Raw genomic sequence first — 21919 nt, forward strand, 5'->3', positions numbered from 1 at the left:
TTCGGGGTGAGCAGGCTGGTGGCGGGGGGCAGTTGGGGGCGATCAGGCTAGCAGGCAGAGTGGTTAGGGGCAATCAGGCAGGTGGGTGGTTAGAAGCCAGCAGTCCCAGATTTGTGAGAGGGATGTCCAACTGCCGGTTTAGGCCCGATCCCTGTAAAGCAGCAGTAGGACATCCTTCGAGGGATCCCAGATTGGCGAGGGTGCAGGCAGGGCTGAGGGACACCCCACCCCCATGCACGAATTTCGTGCACCGGGCCACTAGTCTATAATAATAAAAGTGTAATATGCAAATCGACTGAACAACCAAACAGCAGAACGACTGTCTGGACGACCTTCCAGACGACCATGCTATGACACCCAATGGTACCAGGCCAGCCAAGGCAGGTGCGATGTGATTGGTTGGGGGCCCAGCCATTGCCCCATGATTCCCCTGCAGAGGGAGGCCCATGCCACTGGCCAGCGGGGCGATCAGTCAAGGGGCTCCACGATTGCCCCAAACAGGGAGGCCCAGGCCACCGGCCGGCGGGGTGATCAATCGGGGGCTCCACAATCACCCTGAAGAGGGAGGCCCAGGCCACCGACCAACGAGCTGCAGCGGGTGGGCAGGGTCTCCCTCTGGGGGGGGGGGATCCATCGCAGAGCCCCAGCTTACCTCTTTGGGGCGATTGATCTCAGGACTCCCGGACTATGAAAGGGCACAGGCCAGGCTGAGGGACCCTCCCCCCCCCCAAGTGTATGCATTTTGTGCACCGGGCCTCTAGTAGTAAATAAATAAACATACCAGAATCCAAATTCATTGCCAAAGATTATGGGTATATATTTTTTCTAACACATCTATGGAAACTTTAATAAGAAGCTGAAGCCTGTAAGTATCTGCTTACATCAAAGAAAGATATTTAGGTGCTGATGTACACATCCACATAAAATATGGGAAAAGACCTATTCATTAAGAGTAAGAAGGTCGTCCGGAAGAGAAGGGCAGGAATTTACACATATAGTTTGCAAGGGTTTAAAGCAGTGGTTCTCAACCTGGGCTGCACATTAGAATCACCTGGGAATCTTTTTAAAATCCTGATTTCTGGGCCTCATCCTCCGGAAATTCTGTGTCTTTGTTACTAATGTTGTGGCCCCACCCCATAACAAAGAAACAGAATTTCTGGAGGATGAGGCCCAGAAATCAGGATTTTAAAAAGATTCCCAGGTGATTCTAATGTGCAGCCAAGGTTGAGGACCACTGGTTTAAAGGCTTTCGGAAGCCTGATATTAGCTTTGTTTTACTTTGGCTAAAACCCCAATTGGGCTGATGGAAGAAAACAAGTCCTTACCCTCTACTAGTATATCCAATCCTCACCTTCAGACACAGAGCAAGAGGCAGAGAGAACCAGAAATTTGACTCGGCTGACTTGGGTGTTGATTTGCATTGGGTGTGGATTTGGTATTGATGTATGTTGGAGGCTGACATCACCCTGCTTAAATAGAAACAGTGATTGGAGCTGCTTTGACTGTCACTCCATGAATGGGCACAGATAGAGGCTTGTCATTAGAGATATCATGGAAATTTCCCACTGTACCTTCCCACCTGTATGTCCTTAGACATGGGCAATTCACATACTAAAATCACACCATCTACTATATTCCCAACTACTCCGACCACCTCCTCCTGCTGTATGACAGTTCTAGTAATAATATCATTATCTACCCAGTTTAGTTCAGTTCAACAAATCTTTATTGAACATCTGCTTTGTGATAAGTACTGAGGTAACTATTAAATGAGAAATAATCTTTTCCCTTTAGAGCTTGGCTTCCAGAAGGAGAGAAATAAGCAATTTTAATGCATGAGTGCGAAATAGGCAAAGAAAAATAGGAAAAGACTTTCAGATTGAAGAAAGATGAGTAAAATCATGAGAGTGTATGCAAAAAACTACAAAGCCATATGATATTAAAGCAAAGGTGTGACAGGCAAAACAGGAATCTGGGATAAACAAGTAGGCAAGGGTCAGGTCATGCTAAGAAGTTGAGATTAAATCTGATAATGATAAGGAGCCACTGGGGAGCTTTATGCTGGGGGAGAATTGGGAATATATTTATATTTGTATGTGACCACTGTCTACTTTATAAAGGAAGGATTAGAGTGGTTGAGGAGTAGAGACAAGGGAGCCTATGAGGACACCAGATTATCTAGGACTTTCCATTTACCCAAACTAGAAACTACGTAGGTTCTAATCCTCTTCATTATAACCAATCATCACATGTAGTCTTGTCAATTTAACTATCAAAATTAATTTCATCACTCAGCATTCATTGAACCCCTCTATGCATCTAATGATGTGCTTGGTGCAAAAGAATCCATTTCTCTAAGATAAGTTGATTGCCTTGTTCAGGAGACAGCCATGTAAGTAGATTAGTTTGAAATAACATGATAAGTATTCACTGGATGCTATGCAAGTTAGGGGAAGAGGGAGAAGAGGAAAAGGGAGGGAGGGAGGGAGATCAGGGATCCACAGAAACTGTATGTCTTGAAGGATGAGTAAGAATTCCCTATGGGGAGGAGATTGGGGAGAAGATATTTTGATGGAAATAGTTCCTGCAAAGGCATGGAAATCTGAATGAATACAGCTTGTTGGGAACCAGCCACGGAAACCATCGACAAGTTTGGGGTTATTGGGACTAGAGCTTAGGTTCTGAAAGGAGACATAGAAAACAATGAGGTTAGAGAGATAGGCTAAGTTAGAATCTGAAAGTGCTTGTTTTATGCCATAGATCCTGGAGAGTCAAGAGAAAATTTTGAACACAATAATTTGATATATCATATTTGTGACTTGAGTCCATATTTTGAGGCCAATTTAGCACCATCACTTATTTCTCCCTAATTTTGCCCTATTGAGGCTCTTTCTCATTTATATAATTGTTGTGATCTAATAGGTCTCCTAGCCTCAGGCAAATCCCCTCCAATTTATCCTCCACTTTGGTATTTTTCTAAATCATCTGTCTATTTCTGCCATTCTTCTGCGGCAGCCTGCTAGCAGCTCCCCATCCCTGCCAGGAAAAATCCTCTAATGTTCAGTATGGCATGCAAGACCCTCACATTGCAGCCTGTGCTGCTCTCCAGCCTCATGCCCCATCTCTTCTTTCTACTGTGTCCAGCCTACCTGGTTTGCTACTCTTGCTAATTCAAGGTCTTCCAAGCCTTCCAGGAACATTCAGGGTCCATACCTCTTCTCAGTCTCCTTCCCCAAAGTCTATCTAAAATGCCCTGAGTGCAAATTCCTTCTTAGCTGTCAAGAATCAACTCACGAGGTAACTTCGTTTGACCTTCTCTTGAACCCTACAGAGAACAAATCTCTTTCCTTCCATGGGCTCCCTGGCATCTGGTACATGCTGATATTAGAGCATACATCACATTGCTTCATAATTATTGCTTGCAAGGTTGTCTCCCAGACAAGAATGTAAGCTCCCCCAGAAGATAAGGCCATATCACATTCCTCTTATAAACTTAATTCATAATACAGTGCCTGGCACACACTTAGAAGTTCAGTTAAATAGAGTTAAATGAAGGCACTGATCATCTTGTCCCTTTTTTGTTTAGAATAGTTATCTTCCTCACCAACCATTTACTGATAAAGGGAAGTCACTCTTTTCTGGGCCAGATTTCCATTCTGAGGTCATTGCAACTATTCTTTTTAGCCAGCTGGAGAGTGAAAGGCTTATAGCTCAGACTTCTCTTGGGTTAGAGAGCAAGGGCTTTAATCTCCAGGGCATAGTGAGCAGGACTCACGCACTTGCTGTGGACTCAGCTTGCAACCAAGCAGTGTAATAAAAGCCTTGTGTTTACCTTTTAAATATTCACTCCTCCCATTCTGTATATTTTGGGGCCTGAGCAAAAGACCAAAAACACTTGTAGAGGTATCTTGAGGCGTGGCATATTGTCTCCACCTCATCTGGGGATTTTTCTAAGGCTAGGCATAGAAATGTCCAAAAGAGGAACTCTAGGAAACCACAAAAACTGTCCACTGGTATTAGGGCTTCCTGGGGCTATCTCTTAAACAGAGGAACAATGACCCCCAAACTGGAATTCATTGAAGGGTCAGAACCTTCAGGTATCTTGATATTTCTCAATTGTAGATTTAACACCTGTCCACTTTCAAGCTCCAAGAAAAGTTCAACATAGCTTAAGTCTTTCCTGCATCACACCCATCCCATGCCTCACCCCTGCCTATACTTTAGGGTAGCTGGAAGGAGCTTCAAACTACTAATTTCAGGGCATTTCCTGGAGCTTACAACATGAGTATAAGTATAGACTGTAGAGCCTCAGGAGCCAATTCCTGGAGGACTTTCTGGGGCATCAGAAAGTCTCCAGTTATATGGCAGACTGCACAGATCACAGATATTGAAGCACATGCATAGGGCTGATATGTTGGAAATAACCTTACATTGGCTTAAGGCCAACCTAAAAACATCTCCAACTATTGGTGTCAAAGGACTTGGATATTAAGTCTCGAGGCTGGTGGAACCTAAGTAAGAAATCTTACCTCTATTAGTTTTACTACTCATAAAACTATCTTAAGCTTCATACAGAAAAAAAGGAGGGGAAGGATAGAAGTTTGGTTACATTGGGGTACAAGTTAGTTGGTACATACACTAAGGGAATGGAGACAAGGATTAAAGGAAAGATGGAAAGGATGACTGCAGGGATACATATGGGGAATCACCTGAGGTTTTGCAGGGAAAATAGGAATTATTGGCTCATTAAAGGGGAAATATTTTGAGAGGCTTTTGGGAGCCAATATGAACATTCCTCTGACTTTCCTAAGAATGAGGCTGGGATAGGTCTGGGTCAGCTTTGGAATCTACTGGAAAGGAAATTCAGACATGGACAGTAATTACTCTTTCTTGATTGTATTCTTCTCCCAAGAGTCTTGGAGGATTTAATCTCAGACTCAAGGGGCCCTTCAATCCATACTTACATTATGTCCTCATGGACCAACTCTCTATAGTATACATTTCCCTTGGAAGTTAGTCTAGAACAGGGGTGGGCAAACTTTTTGACTCGAGGGCCACAATGGGTTCTTAAACTGGACCGGAGGGCTGGAACAAAAGCATGGATGGAGTGTTTGTGTGAACTAATATAAATTCAAAGTAAACATCATTACAAAAAAGGGTACGGTCTTTTTTTTTTTAGTTTTATTCATTTCAAACAGGACGGATCCGGCCCGCGGGCCGTAGTTTGCCCATGGCTGGTCTAGAAACAAGTACTTCTATTATAAACAAACAGAAAGCCAAGAAAACAAGGCGCCCCCCCCCCAACCCATCCCCTCAAAAAACCCCAACTTAGTGCTGCAGAGGATGAAGCAAGATGGGGGAGAAAAGGTCTTTCCCATGTTACCTAACTACTAGAAATGAAAAAGAACAGTAGAAAATGTTTGATTTAGAATTCTCTGGAGAATGAATACCCATCTGCCACACTGATTCTGTGACTAAAATTTTAAAAAATATTTTTGAACACCTATAATGCACTAAAGGTAAGCACTGGGTATGAATAGAGGACTTAGGTAAAGCCTTGCATTCAAGGAGCTCACCATTTATGGGGGGAAACTCATGAATTATAATAGCAGGACCACTGGGTTTGGGAATACGGAAGTCTGGGCCTGTATAGAGAGTAATGCTTATAAGCACAGAAGTAGGTCGCTGCTGACAAAGGATGTCTCTGGGATCAGCTGCACTTCCGGATCTCCATTCAAATATGATACGTTAAGGTAGCAAAAGGGTGCAGCTGAGCTCTGCAATAGATTCAGGATACAGCTGCTAAATCTAGCTACAGTTTTTTTGGCACTAACTGGGCTGGATTCTGCCTAGTGGCCAAAGGCTGCCAAATCCTGATTTAAGACAATTGCCTTTCCAAAGAAAAATAGTTATAATGAAAATAGCTTATGTCTTATACAAACTCTTAGCAATATAACAAATATATTACTTTTAAATAGGACCCATAGTATTCTGTTACATATGGACTATCATAGTGATTTAAAAGTTATTTCTTCTTGTTTCCATGAGTTTTATAATTTTAATAGCACTTATTTGACTCTACCCAATTTTGAATTGTTTTACAGCTTGTCTGAAAGAACTTGTGACAACACTTTAATTGTTTGACCTTGCCTTTATGATCTGAAGCCATAACTCCTGAGCCTTAGTTTCATCAACAACAAAATTGGGACAATAAAGTCCAAACTGTCAGATAGCATCAAGGTTTAAATGATAGATATATTTGGAAGCAGGAGCCTTTCTGGAAAATGGTCCCTTTTCTCAGAAAAAAAGTCTTACAACCTTGGATCTTGAACTCAAGCTGCTATATCCTGAAGGAGTGTGAAGACAAGATGAATCTTCTCCCTGGATAAGAAAAACATGAAGAGGGTAGAGAAGGGAAAGAAATAAAGGTCACCTGGCTGTGACAGAGTACCCTACTGATATCCAACCCTGATTTGGCTCATCATGGTAGTATCCCCTAGCTCTTACCCTACTCCATCCTCTCACCCCCTCTCTGTTATTCACTTGGCTAAAAATGTTAACTTTACTCAGGGACCATCGAGAAAGAGGCGAGCACATGATATTGTAAAGCCTGATAAGAGGGGCAAAACGGGCATACAAATCTGACTCCATCTAAAAGCTAACCCTCCCTATTAATTGAACCTGGACCCAGTTGTCCTATTTCCCTCAAGATTAAGGACTGAACAACAAAAAGGGGGTAATTATAACGGAGTGAAATGCTCTTCAAGTCTGAGTTGTTCCAATGGCCTTCAGGCTTCTGCTCAGTCTTGCATATAAATACGCTAATCCTTAGAGGAATTCTGCTTGCTTCAGTTTTACAAAACCAGCCCCTTAACCAGAAGGTGCCTCTCCTGAGAAGATAAGTACAAAAATAATGATTATTTATTTTGATAAACAGGAACCCTGATTTACAGGAACCCTGTGTCAAATCTTTCTTGGACTCTGATGGCAGCCAGATGTCTATTGTCAATCACCTCTTGCCCCTCCCATTTCCCCTTGCCTGGACATAAAAGAAGTGTGAACACTGTACCTTCTTAAGATTGATTTGAGGCACCACAAGTTCTCCTGTCTTCTCGGTTGGCACCTTCTCAATCAATAAATCTCTCCTTACTCCCCCTCCCCCCCCCCCAAAATGTTAACCTTACTAAATGAAGGTATACTACTCCTTCAGTGGAAAAGGGAGAGGGCCCTGAAATCATGAGTGCCTTCACTGTAGAAAAGGGTTTTTGGACTTCAGCGTCTAGTAAAGTATACATGGGGTAATGGGCATAGACAGTAGGAGGCTGAGGGCATGTGTTGGGGGGTGGGAGTGGCCTGGGAGTGGTCAGTGGGGGAAAAAAAGAAACATATGTAATACTTAAAACAATAAAGATTTTAAATTAAAAAAAGTATACATGGGGTGTTGGTGCCCAACTAAGGACCAGTAATCAATGTTAATATAAGGTATTTTCTATATATTAGGACACAGATATATAAGCATGAACATTTTTACAAAAAAGTAATCCATTTCATATACATTTGGATAGACAGAACTGTCCAACTTTTTAAAAAAGATTAAGAGTTTAAAAAACCTACAGGTTAAAAAAATCTATTCAGTTCAGCAATTTAAAATTATTGAGTTATGGCAGTACAATATTAAACTTCTCACTGGATAAAACAAAATAATTATGTTGAATTTTCTTAATTCATTAAGCATTTCAAAATTTGATAATATTGTTTAATACCATCTGAAATTACCTATACTTGGACAATTCCCAGCCAACGGATTTATGGGGCCACTTTCTCTATATGTATTATTGTTTTACCCATTTTTTTTATAATTTCTAATTTATTTGTGATTCAATTGATTAAATACACATTTCAAGATATATAACAATTTCCCCCACATATGCCAGAATGGAGACTAAGGACACAAGTGAACATTTAACTTGTTTAAACATGTACTGTAATACCCATTATCATTTTCATAAAAAGTAATGACTTTCAGTTATGAGAAAGAGATTTATAAGCTAGCAAATCTAGAACAAGTAGTAATACAGCAAATAATTCAAGAAATCAACCTCAGTAATACATATGTCTATTTTATTAAAAAAGTTACAAACAGGTGGACTGCAGGGTCGTCTTACAAAATGACAAGAATGAAATCTATTGGAAAAATTTTACTTTTACAAATCTTTATAGGTCATTGTTCAATGTTTGTACTTGTTATTTGATATTTTTAGCTTTCATTGATAAAGTTACAGTACATTAGATCCATGATAATAGGCTACATGATTTTATTTGCAGAGCCCTACTGCAGTGATTTGAACAACTCCTAAACAGATGCCATAGTAAAGACAAGACATATATTGCATTTAATATTAATTTATTTTCCTAATAAGCAACTTGACATGCAATCTATTAAGGAAGCTAAAATAACTTTTGGTCCCTTTTCTTAAAATGTGCTGGAGAAACCACCTTTAAATCACTTTCCCCTGATTCCTGTGATCCTAAGTGAATTCAAGTTAAATTTGCTGCTGAGGTTAGTGACGGAGAGAGACAGGGAGGAAGGAAGGGAGAAAGGGAGGGAGTTAGAGGAAGAAAGAGAGGAAATGAGTGAGAAAAACTACCCATAGGAAAGAAACTGTATAAAAAATCCATCTGCAGAAATTTAAATCATCATGAATTATTTGATTCCTTTAGATTTCACACAGCTAATAAAGATGAACCACAATCACTTAACCAACTTTGAGTGTTTGGTTTTAAGTTTGGTATTAAAGTGCAAACTTAAATTAGGTATTCATTTCAAGCAGTTAATAAATAAGAAACAATGTTTTGCCTCCACCCTTATAATCTCAGGATAGATAAAATTCAAAACTTAAGATCAAGGGTTCACTTTGAGGGAATTTGATCAGGAATCAAATGCAACACGATTTAAAAAAAGGAAATCAAAGTTTAATCAATTTCTATGCAATAATTAATGGTCATGCTGACCAATAAATCACATGAATGTAGATATCACTTTATTTGAACATCACACACAATATAAATTTAAAATTGCCACACCCTTCCATAAACCATCACTGCATATATTAGACCTTTCCTTGACAAAGTTATTGAGCTATTATTATAGATGAAAAGTATAGTTTTGGTTTTTTAAATTTTGTTTTATTTAGAAGCATGTTCAAATGACTAAAGCTGGGCTCCTAAAATCGAGAACTTTGGTGCAGTAGGTGAGCTGCAGTTATTAACTTCTGCAAATTAAATGCACACAACTAAATCAAATAAAAACCCAAAACCAAAATACTGTCAAACTTACAAAATGTTAAAATCATTGCTAGAAAAGCATTTGTCATGATGTTAAAACTGAACCAAAAGATTATTCTTTATAAATTTCCTTTCTGTTTCTATATCTGTGTTATTGATAAAATGTTCAAGTATTCAGACAAAATGTGCTGATTAGGTAAACAACATGGAAGGCAATGGCTATTAGAAGCACATTTGAAAAAAAAAAAAAAAGCCCAGAGACTTGGCGCTATCCTCCCGTTAGACAGATTTTCGTCTCTACTACGAACATGCTTCTTTAAAATAACTAAAAAGCAATTGTGATAGTGCAAGAAAACTTTAACAATATTGCTTTAAACTATTATTTGGAAAGACAAATATTAAGAACTAGAAAGTGTATATGATTTTACTTGAATTCAATTTTACATGTGCAGAAGTCTATTAGATGTCAATTACAAGCCTGATAGGCAAAGCTGAGCTATCTCTGTTTAGATATACAATTAATTTACCATGGATACAATATCCCTTTTCAAAGGCATTGCTATGTAGGTCATAACTAAATTTAGATCTTAACAGAAAGGAAAATGTTACTGCTGCAATTTGATGCTGTAAATGAGATTAACACATGTGAAAACCTAATGGAATCAAATATTTAACTCTTCAGCTAAATGCTCTACAGTCAATTTCAAATATCAATTGTGACTTTCAGAACATGTTAACTACAAAAATACATTACAAACTGCACTTGAAGAAAAGGGATATTCCATCCATTCAGGTGAAAATGTGATATTTAGTTTCTTTTTACAACACTGCCACACGTAAACAAAGTCTCAAAGTATTAACCAACCATTTAAAGGAGAAAGATTTTACAAATAGGATGAAGCACTGGTACGAGGTAATATACAGAAGTAACCATTTGTTTAAGGCTCAATTTTTTTCTCCATTATAACTTTCTTTTAAAAGGCATTGAGTAGGTAATACTGAGTTTGAGTATTTAATAAATACAAGTTGAGAAACTGATTAAAGAAATCAATTAAAATATTAAAAATTAATTCTTGCATAATAGCCATCAATAAGAACTTAGAAAGCTACAAAAGGACTGATTGGTAAAGAATAGATTTTAAACATATGGTAAACGTGCTAAGCATTTCTATTTAAGGTCAATGGATCTTGAAGGCCAAAGACCTTATGCACTTAATTAGATGTATGGCAACATGCTGTAATAGAGACAGGTTTACCAAGGCTCAGTTCTGCAACCCAGGTTGTAAAGTTCTCCAAAGCAGCATCTGTGCAAATTTCCTCTGAGTTTTATCTGCAATTAAGATAAAAATGTCATAAAAATATAGTAACATAGATTACCGTTTAAAATGAGAATACTGACAACATACCTATAAACACATGGAAGTGGTATCAGAATAACTATCTTAAGGTCAAATTGTACTGTGTTCACCATCAGTTTAAGTAAAAAAGTAATTTTCCATGGTCCATAAAAGTCACTAAAAAGTAGAAACACTCTAATGATGCACTGGATATAATATACTGCACATATGTAACTACCCTAGTTTATTTTTTAAATAGTATTATATGTCATGCTTGTATTATACATCATACAATATAAAAAATGCTTACTGGTTTAAAAAATGATCTTACAGTATAAAAGTGGCACATGTTATTTCTACTTTGAATTTGATATGTTTATTTATTTATTTTTTCCACTGTGTAACCCATTTCAGTGCCTGCAACCTACTGGCAGAGGCTGGGCAATGGTTCCAGGCCACAGTTTGCTCTGGCACGGGGCATGATGAGAGACCCAGCGGGATGGGCCTGCCATAAATCCAAGCCCATGCGCCTTGATATGTTTATTTTTTAATGGAAAATGGTATTAGAATTAAATGTATACTACTTATATGCTAATATAAGTATGCGAACAAAACTTTCCCAAAATTTAGGGGTTTTGTTTTTTGAGAATTTAAAATACGAAAATGTAATATCATCAGGGTCTAGCTATTGAACACCTGCTAGATGCCCTGACTTGAGATATGCTGGTGACTGGAGTTCATATGTTCCACTCTGATCTGCCCTTTTTGGGACATTCTCCCAACCATAGGAACTTCTATGATTGGGATGTCTCAGTCTCTGCTCTTACAATTGTTAGACTTCTGTCCTTCTAGTTAATATTGGAGAGAGGGGGTGTCCATTATTCAGACACAATGTCCTGTAACTGTGCTGGGTCACTAAATAGCTGCAGAGAGTGGAATTACATTTATATCTGATGTAAAAAAAAATAAAAAATGTTAAATAAAGCCAAAAAAACAAACAGTAGAATAGCAACTATGAAAGACTGTCAAGTGAAACCAATTTAAGATAATCTAAGGGCTCTACCAATGTTTATACATGCATAATTTCAATGTGATTTGACAGCTACACTTTTATTTGTATTCAAAGAGCCTGAGAGAATTCTTTATTGGAAGCTATATCATAAAATAATTACTTTTTAAAAATGTCTCTCTGCTCATTGTTGCAATTCTGTCACTCAAATACATTAGGAAAAATAGGCAAAAGTTTGTCTCTTTAGAAATTATTATAAAAACATTTTTTCCAATTAAATTTAAAACATTTTGCATTAAAGGAAATTGTTAATTGGGACACTGGTTATTTAAGTTTGGGCAAGTTCAGTTTCCTCATTATTAAAATAAGGGTAAAAATTCTTTCACCAGACATTTGGTAAATATCATAAAATATGTGAAAGCACTTTATCTGTGAAATATAAGGTAGCTTTTCATTTCTCAACTATGTTACAAATTTCTACAAGGTCAGGATTAAATCTTTGATACCCAGACTAAAGACCATTTCATTTTTCTACCCTCATTTGAATTTTCATACCTATTTGAACACAATATGTCACACATGCAATTCTCTGGGAAGTTGTTTCCGTAATCCACTGCAAATTTTCCTCAATTAATGTGAATCAGTAAGTTTGCTATAAATTTTAATCCACATTTTTCAAATTAAACAATTATAAAGATTTTGGATTATCAAATATGATTATGTCTCTGAAACAGTGAAAACTTGTATTATGTGATGATTTAATAATTCAGGCATTCTCTGAAATTAGATTGAGGAAATAGTGATTATTTATTTCTAGCCAAAATAAACCCTAAGAATACAAACCAGCTTATTAACCATGATCTACATTAAATAAAAGGTGATATATGCATTATTTCCCACCCTTTAAAAACCTGGTTAACATTTGCTCCATCAATATTCCACAGGATGACAATACTCCAGTGAACTTAAGAGACATAGATAAATTCTGGGTCATACTTGACAATCTTAATAGGAGGCATACCTTTAAATAAACAGAGTATTAATACCAGCTACTTTTGAGAGAGTAATAAATTTTAATTCTCTGGAGCAATAAATCTTGAAGCAAAAACTTACATTAAGCAAAAAGGACAGTCTCAGATTAGAATTTCACAAGATGTAAAATATAAATGTTATTGCTTCTCACTGTGACAGCAAAATTTTCACTGTACTAACAACTCCCATTCATTTAAAAAACATTCTAGAAGCTTTATAGGCAGCTGGTCAAACTCATATTTTTTAATTCCCAGGATACTGCAGCCACACTGCAAAAGTATAACTTGCTTCTTGTAAGATAGAACACAAGTGATCCTTGTCCTCACAAGTTTCCAGCAAGACACCCAACAAATCTTAACTCTGGAAGCCTCTGTTTAAACTCTTTTGTAACTGTTTTCACTTTTTTCTAATTAGATTTTGTTATGGAAGAGCCAAAGAAAAATCCCAAATAACAGGCCAAACTTTTTGCTCAGGAAATTATGAAATAGGGTCTCCTAAGTGGGATAAATTGGTACATGAGAGTACCAAACACAGAACTGAAAGAACAAAGACCATTATTTATGTCAGCATGAAGAAAAAGGGAGATTCTTGATTCAAGACTAGCACATCATTTCACGTGGCAGCAGAATGCTTGGGATTTTAACAAGGGCTCCTGAAAGGCTTAACAGTTTATGAGTGACTTTTTAGGTTAGCTGCACTTACCATTTCTAAATATAATGGTATTTGTTGGCATTATTTTTAGCAAATATAAATATGCAATCATAATTGATTTTAAGGTTTTTTTTCATTTTAGACATATGATATTCTGGAAATTTATCAAAAAAAATAAAAACTAAATTTCCCTTCACATTTTTTACTCTGCATTTTCATATCCAAGATAAATATTGGTTATATTGGCAAAACACTAGGCTGGAATTCCGTTGATAGAAGCTATGTTTTTGTTAAATATCTTGTTTGTTTCTCTATCCTAATTTGCATAATAATCTTAAAGCTCATTGGGGGCGGAGTGGGAGGACTGGGTAGTTAAAAGTGCTCACCTGTCACCCATTAAACACAGAGAGCAAAAGCTGAAGTATGGAAGAATCCTTGAATGAAAGTGTAACATTGCTTTACGGAGAACATGCACCCCAATAATTTATGGTGAACCCAGGGTAGGAGAGAAGGGATAAGCAATTTTTCTTATGTCCTGACCTAAGATAAAATCTCTTTAAGTTTAAATTAATATGACGAGTTCGATTCTGAGGTCTCAGATAGTATGACCATGTCCACTGATAATAAGCAGTTAGCAGTGTGAGCCCAATGATTTGATCCTAGCTGCTAACTTTGAATTAGACCAGGTAGGGAGGGCACTGCTCCCCTCAACTCTAAATTGCTTTTACTGTATCCAATATTCCTAAGACTGTGGTTAATCAAAAGAATTTGGGGTATGTTTTTGATAGTATCATTAAGAAAAACTTATCCTATCTTCTGGATTTTAGAATTCTACTGAGAAATAATCCCACGAGGGGAATCTTTCCTGTAGTATGGCTAGAATACTTCCTCGGTGGCAATTCTCCAACTCCATGATGCAATTTTTGTTAATTCTACTGATGGTTCATTCTAAGCCACAGAGGTAATGAAGTAAAACTAAATGGCTCCCATGCATTTTATTCTGCAATAAAAGCCTAATCTGGAGGTTAAAGGAAGCAATTAAAGAAGGGACAGATATAAAAAAAGAATCATTCTAATCTCCAGACACTTCCACACCCAGAGCAGGTCTAACTAGGCACCTATTCACTCTGAACAGTCACAAACCATGAACCTTATAGGGGCTAGTAAAGGTCTGAGAGAATGAGCAGTGCAGAAAGGACAAGGCAACTCTGTTCTCCCTTTCTACCCTAGGGCCATTGCAGGTCTTTATGGTACACACTACCACTAAAGCATGCTTTCTCCTCCATTCAGAGCCACCATGCCACAGGCTCATTTTGAACTGGATGACAAATGAGCATTTAAAATAAGCTACTTTCCCCACTCAAAGTGATGTGAAAAATAGGGCCGGGGCGGGGAGAAGTATCTATCTAAACTGTAACTTCTGCAACAGAATTCCACCCCAGTGTTTTACTGGTATGATTAATATTTAACTTGGATATGAAAATGCCAGCACCTTAAAGTATACAATGTGATTTAATTTTCATGTTTTCTCCTCACAATTGCTAACTCCCCAGAATATCATATCTAATTAAAAGATGGAAAAATAATAGAAACAATTGATTCCACACATTTATTTTTAAAAATTAAAATACTAATCAATTCCACTGTGTTTAGAAATAGTAAGGCCAGCTAGACTAAAATGACATTAATAAATTGTTCAGCCTTTCAGGAGCCTTTGTTAACATCCCAGGCATTCTGCTGCCATGTGAAATGATGTGCTAGTCTTGAATTAAGAATCTCCCTTTTTCTTCGGGATGACATATATAATGAACTGAGGCTGACATAAATAATGATCTTTGTTCTTTCAGCTTGATTCCTGGCGTTTGGTACTCTTATGTACCATTTATCTCTTTGGGAGAACCCTTTCCATAATACATGGAGAAAATAAGATCAAATTTTGCAGATCTTCAAACCATAGTGAAGAGCACATTTTTTATTCCTGTTTATTTTTTTAAATAACTTTTGTCAATATTGGACTGGGATATAGGAATCCTTGAAAACTAATCTTTTAAAAATGTCTATTTGCCAAAAGGGTATTTACCAAATTATCACATTTAAGGGATAACTTTACTGCACTTCCCATCTTCCTTTCAGGAAATCAACACAATATTTTAGGATATTATTTTACTCCTTTTTGGCATTCCCTCTGTTTGGAATCACTTCTACCCATTGCCCACCCACTCATATCCTACCTATTCTTTTAAAAATATTTATTGTTGAGAGTATTACAGATGTCCCCCCATTTTCCCTTCATTGCCCCCCTATTCTTTAAGGCCTGACTCAAATGCTACTGCTCCCCAATTCATCTAAATTACTGGTTCTTAGCCAGTGGGAATTTTGCCCCCTAGGAGACATATGTCCATGTCTGGAGATATTCCTGCTTGTCACAACTTGGGGGCGGGGGGATGCTGCTAAACATCCTACACCCACTGCAACAAAAATCCCAGAATGTTGAGAAACCAGCTCAAACTGAATGTGATCTTTCCTTTTCCTGACCACCCCCCAGCACTGTGATTTAATTCTTTTATATCATTATGAGATTAACAAAACACCCATCATTCTCAACAACAGTATATATACACCAAAATAGCCATCTATCAATTATTCACACCAACACAGAGGAGCTAGTAAAAGCTTCTCTGATGTAGTTAGTAAAAGTGAAACAGGCTGCAACACTGACCTGGGTTTCTATTACAATGCCGCTGCACAGTAAAAGAAGTCCTTCAGTGCACTTGATGGCAAGGCTCCTCGGGTCAGTAAGGAAACCAGCCTTGAAAGCAGTACATAAAGAATCTGGCTCTGAATCCAAACTTACACTAAGATTACTGCCAGTGGGGTGTTGAAAGGTGAGGAAATAATCCTGGGAGCCATGCAAATAAACAGGTGTTGGGCAAGAGAGTGATGACCCAAATTGAAAGGTGGTAAGAAATAAATATGAGGAATTATTAGAAGCAATTCTTAGAGCATTAATAATTTTTCTCTTTCAACTATCACAGTACTTCTGACTTACTCGAGTCTTACTATTTCTAACTTGGACAAGGTACTCTTCATAATATTAAGGACAGCATTTCTCAAATCACCTTTACTTGTCAAAATTTGATATTCAATCTAGATTTGGGACTGACAGACTTCAGAATTTCATGACTCAAGCTACAGGATTCAGAATTTTTTTAGATAAATAGTGAGCAAGAGGTACAACCACAAATTTTCTGGACCTCAGATTACAGATTTCAATACACATCAGTTCAATCTTATTTGATGGAATATAAAAAATTACATATAATGTGCTTTGTTCTAAAAGACCTTGATCAGGGATTCCCTTTAATATTTTCAGAAACTCAGCTGATTAGATATTTTATTTCGTCGTTCACTCTTTCAATAGTGTATTCTGCTTGCAAAAATGAAAACCAAACAAAAAACTACACAGGCAACTTGAGCCATTATTATAAAAAATGAGCACTTATTGGTATTAATATTTTCTGATTTTTAGTGTGTTAACAAAATATGTAAACAGACTTGGCTTGAAATATAAAAAAAATATTGAATCATTTCTGTAGGTAACCAAATGGATTAAAAGTAATTTGGTCACAAAAGTTACAAAATAAAATAAACTCAGGAAACCTACTTGGGTCCACTCCCTGCAAAAGGGAGTCTGTTTATCTCTCAATAAACTTTGCTTTCGCTTAAAAACTAATAATAAAATAAAATAAATTCAGAAATAATCCACAATAAGACTTAAAAATCACTTTAGAAATTGCCCATTTGCTGATTTGACTGAGACCAATTTTATTCTGTTTACTTTCTATAGCTGTCTATAACAATGGTAGAAAGAAAACTGGGAACATTTTTGAGAACTGGTTGATTTTTTTTAAATGATAAAACTAAAACATGTACGCTTTTGTTATTTGTCCAGTTAAAAGTGTCAGGAAGAGAAATAGAGCATAATGGTGAAGATATAATCACTATACAGAACTTGTTCAAACTTGAAGTTGGCTTACAGTTTAAGACAAGAGACTATAGAAACAAGAACATGAGTCTTGATCACCTATATACGCTTGTTACTACCTCAAAAGACTATAGTGTAAGTGCAACACTATCAGTAAAACATGTTGGACTATAGTCTGAACGGTGATTTTATAAGGTAACAGATGTGGCTAGGTATAAGAAAATAAATGAGTTTCCATCAAATTCTGGTATGCTGAAAAGCTGATGAGTGAAAGCATTTTGAATAAAACACTGTTGCCATCCTTCCTTTTCAAAGATGATACTACCTGACAGGAACTCGTCTGAAAAGACGAGTTAGGGGCCGTTAGTCTTTTGTCCAGGAAGTACATATGAAGCCAGACCTTTGATTAGAAATCATCACTGCGATCTGAAATGCCTGTTGCCATTTGTAGCATTGCCTTCTAGACTTGTGGTCAGCCTTGGCTCAAAATAATCAATTCCATTCCTAATGTTGTCGGGCTAGTCTGGCATTTGCTATGATTTCTCAGTCATCCAGACTATTGGTTGTTTTATCTCATTATCTAAATGTTACTAAGTGAAGTTATTTGCCCAATTTTTATGTCTAGATTTAAATATCATGATATGAATAAATAATCTAATTTTAAATGCTCAATAGGTACTATATATCAACTTTTCCAAAAACTCATTCAGTTGAAAAAATTTTAATAACTCATTATTTAACTCAATGAAAAGTTTCAAGGTTTTGTTATTATTTTATTAAGTTTGTTATTTATTAAAATGAACAAAAACATTTCCTGGGCCTGTTCCTTCTAACACATCACAGATGATTTTGCCAGATTCTCATTTGAACCATATATTCATGATGAAGTCAAGGTACACTGTGGCACTATAATTTGTTATTATCAGAAGTGACTTAAGTCCCTCAAGTGCCAGGTACAGATGAACTTGATTAAATAATCATTCGGTTAAATCAAGCATTTGGGTGATTAGTAAATTTGATGATTTCAATTATAGCAGCTCTCTAGTCAAGGATAGAAAAGTGTAGAGAACAAAACTAATCATCTTTTGAAATTATTAACGAAGGCTCTCTTGTGCGTTCTGGATGCTAAATCACCAAAACACTGAAAAGGTGTACTATCCTTTAACTCAACCCACCCCATAGGAATGTTATCAATCAAGCAGAAAGAGAACAGTAACTCACTTGAAAAAATACAAGCAATTTCTTACCTTTGTTTCCCTTATCTGTATTTTTCAGGCATTTGGCATTGAATGTTGACTATTTTGTGCAAAGGGAAATGTTACTTTAAAAATAAAGAAATTTAAGGTAGCACAATGTGTTTTAATATTAACCAGCTTTGTTATATATGATCAAAAACAAAACACTCTCTGGTTCATAAGATTCCATCAACGACTAACCTGCTCGGTATGGCCATGATTGAGGTTATCTTTTTTACTGGACAACACAAGTTGTACAACACTGATCTTGCTTCTCGGGCAGGGATGAATAGTTCATTTGCCTGACGATCTCAGCAAAAAGGTCATCCACCATTGATTTACTTTTTGCCGATGTCTCCATGAAAGGACAGCCCCATTCTTGAGCCAGAGCTCTGCCTTCTGAAGACATAACCTCTCTTTCTGGTTCCAGATCCACTTTATTTCCTACTAGGATTAGTGGGACTTTTTCATATCTCTTCACTCTGACAATCTGATCTCTCATTGGCTTGATATCCTATTCAAACAATCAAAAAGAAAGAAAGAAAATTATGCTGTTTGCATAACCATAACAGAAGTATTGCAATCTCATAAGAGCTCACACCTCGGTGAGTAAAGAAAGCTGAATCCAAAATAAAACCACACACCCAAATAGAGAAAATGTCATTTTCTCCATTAAAGTTGGCACTATATTATTTCCACAGACTCTACCTGCTGGATTTCTGTCAAGAATATAAAATGTAGGTTGCACACTAACTTTAGGATTCATTTAATCACTTCTTTCCCACAGTCTATACTGATTTAAAGAGTAAGTTCCCAAATATGATGAATCTATTCATATATAAAGGTGTTTGCCCATCTCCTTAAACCTGCGAGCTTGTCATCACTCCTCCTAACACTTGATATCCTAGCAAAGGATTGTAGCATCTATGCATTCCTAGCCATTTAGTAAGAGCACTTGAGAGAAAAGTGTTTAAGGTGGAAACAAAAACAGTGTCATGCCTAGAACAAAGTTAAAAATAGATTCCTGCACTTATATGTTTCATTTTAAATTTAATGGTATATTTTTATCTCAGTAAAATTAAATACCTTAAAATATGTTAAATATAGTGGAAACTATTGTAATAATGAGCAGCTCCTGGGATGGACAGGCAGGTGAGAATCTGGGTGGGTAAAAGTCATACTTTTCTTTGCCTACATTTGGGTTTACAACTTGAATTTTACCCCAGGTGTATTATTTTTTGTAAGTAGTTACAACTAATCACGAAAGATAAGAGCCTTAGCAATTCTCCAGTAGCATCAACTTGGGGGGAGGAGGTACTGATTAAAGACAATATCATAGATTTTATACTAACATTATACTTTTTTGATTTTTCATAACTTAAAAGTTTTAACTTAAATATAAATATGCGATTAATTTAGTTACAGTAAACAGACTATTCATAGGTAGGATGAAGAAAAAAGAGGGGGCTGTGAAAATTTACAAAAAACATAGTTATGTGATATTTGCAACAATTTTATATGCTCATGTATCAATTCAATGGTTAAGATTCTTTTTCTCTGCCTCTTCATGGAAACCCAAGTTCAGCTGAGAATCCAAACTTACGGCATTTAAGTTTAAAAGAGTTTAAGGCTCTGTTGAAATAATTGCAGAATTTTCACTCCGTATTTATGGCTATAACAGAAGTAGATGTAATTGAAATCCTATGAAAAACCCTTCAAAAAACTTCCAGCCTCAAGAGAGTCAGCTAATAGAATAACAAATTTCCCAAGATCCTTCAGAAAGAAAATGCCTGCCAAATAGCACCTTTACTACTTTTGGGGGGAAAATGCTGTTATGATATTCTTGCTTTGGAATTTAAGCCTACATAAGATGGACTTGAGTTTGATCAATATAACTTTTATTCATTCGCCCGGAATTATTATCTTTAAAAGAAAAAAATCCTGCAGTGCTATATCTGGTTACTGAAAAAGTTCACTATAGTACTTTAAAATACTAAGAAAAGTGGAATTAGCACATTGCCTTGACTTAAAGTACTTAATGTCTCTTAAGTAAGCAGCATTAACTGAATACCTTTAAATGTAGAAAAATATCCATTTCCTAAATCAATGGAGGTCAATATAATGGGTCAATATGAGGTATTTTCAAGGAATAAATAGCAACATTTATTGCATCTCTTAAAATAATGTTAAACCTTCAGCCTGTCTCTTAATGGAGGACAGGACAGATTTTCCGAGGAAACTGGACCATCTCCAGTTTGGCCACCCAGCCAGGATTATAAATCTGCATTTGTTCAATGTTCCCAGATCCCCGTACTTTTGATAGTCAGTGTTATCAGAAACAATTTGGATAACTGGAGAAAAGGAGGGGCATTCTACATTTTTAATTAGTAACTTTTCCTTCACATGCACCGAGTAAGTAAAATGCCTAGAAGGCAGTTCTCAAGTTCGTCTTGCAGCACTAAGATTTATGAATCTGGTTGAGAAACTTGGGTGAGCACAGAGAAGGGGTGGGGGAAAGCAACCACAAAGCAATTATATATGCAACAGATATTAGGCTCCAAATAATTTTCCTTCCATAATGTTGTATTTACCCGAGATTATTTGTCAATGTTTTGTTGAGTATATTAATCAATACTTGTTGAATTGAACAAGCAACTTCAGAAAGTTATATTCCAAACTAAATATATACGGCATGACCTATTTCTTTTTCACTTTTCGTTGGCTTAAAAAAAAGTTTAAAATATTTGTTGACAGTTGTTATTTTACTACTCTCTATAGAAACAACCCAATACTTTTTCATGCCAGGGGTAACCTCAAAGAATGCGCCATGTCTAACTTTCAAAAGCAAAACATAGTCATTAACGCACGGCTCAAGCAAACCAGAAGTAAAAGTAGGATTACCACACCCCCTTTTAACAAATTACAAGACTTGGTTTGGTTACCTGAAAAGACTGTTGATTAACGAGACTATAAACCAGGATGAAACCTTGACCGTTTTTGATGTAGAGATCTCTCATGGAGGCAAACTGCTCAGTTCCTGCGGTGTCCAGAATTTCCAGCACGGACGGGGAAGAGTCCACTTCGATCTCTTTGCGGTAGAAATCTTCAATGGTGGGGTCATATTTCTCAATGAAAGTCCCAGTGACAAACTGCACAGTCAGGGCAGATTTGCCAACCCCTCCGCTCCCTAACACCACCACCTTGTATTCCCTCATGAGTCTCCCCTTCACCCACTCCTGCACGAGGGAGGAAAAATAACGCCCCGCTAGCTGCGGTGCGGCTGGGGAGGCGGAAGGTGGGCGGAAATCTGCGAACTGGGGAGGAGAGTGCAGAGAAGCGGAGGGCCCGACGGGGAAAGAAGAGGAAGTTAAAGGCGGGGGGAGGG

General features: G+C 37.0%; 1 protein-coding gene across 1 annotated transcript; it reads right to left on the minus strand.

Moving 5' to 3' along the window:
• Window positions 1–8104: 8104 nt before the first annotated feature.
• On the minus strand, window positions 8105–21913 carry RAP2C (RAP2C, member of RAS oncogene family). The gene is made up of 3 exons (XM_005872808.2): window positions 21477–21913; window positions 18736–19048; window positions 8105–10615 (listed from the first exon to the last, which is right to left on the minus strand). Exons 1-2 carry the CDS (start codon window positions 21747–21749, stop codon window positions 18770–18772), a joined length of 552 nt encoding a protein of 183 aa, XP_005872870.1. The 5' UTR covers window positions 21750–21913; the 3' UTR covers window positions 8105–10615; window positions 18736–18769.
• Window positions 21914–21919: the final 6 nt, after the last annotated feature.

Source organism: Myotis brandtii, unplaced genomic scaffold (assembly GCF_000412655.1).
Source record: "Myotis brandtii unplaced genomic scaffold, ASM41265v1 scaffold393, whole genome shotgun sequence".
NCBI lineage: Eukaryota > Metazoa > Chordata > Mammalia > Chiroptera > Vespertilionidae > Myotis > Myotis brandtii.

Excerpts from the sequence above, each read along its gene's own strand:
- RAP2C (XM_005872808.2), bottom strand. The coding sequence starts at position 21,749 with ATGAGGGAATACAAGGTGGTGGTGTTAGGGAGCGGAGGGGTTGGCAAA. Across the intron at positions 19,049-21,476 it reads TTAATCAACAGTCTTTTCAG|GATATCAAGCCAATGAGAGA; the intron begins GTAACCAAACCA and ends TTGTTTGAATAG.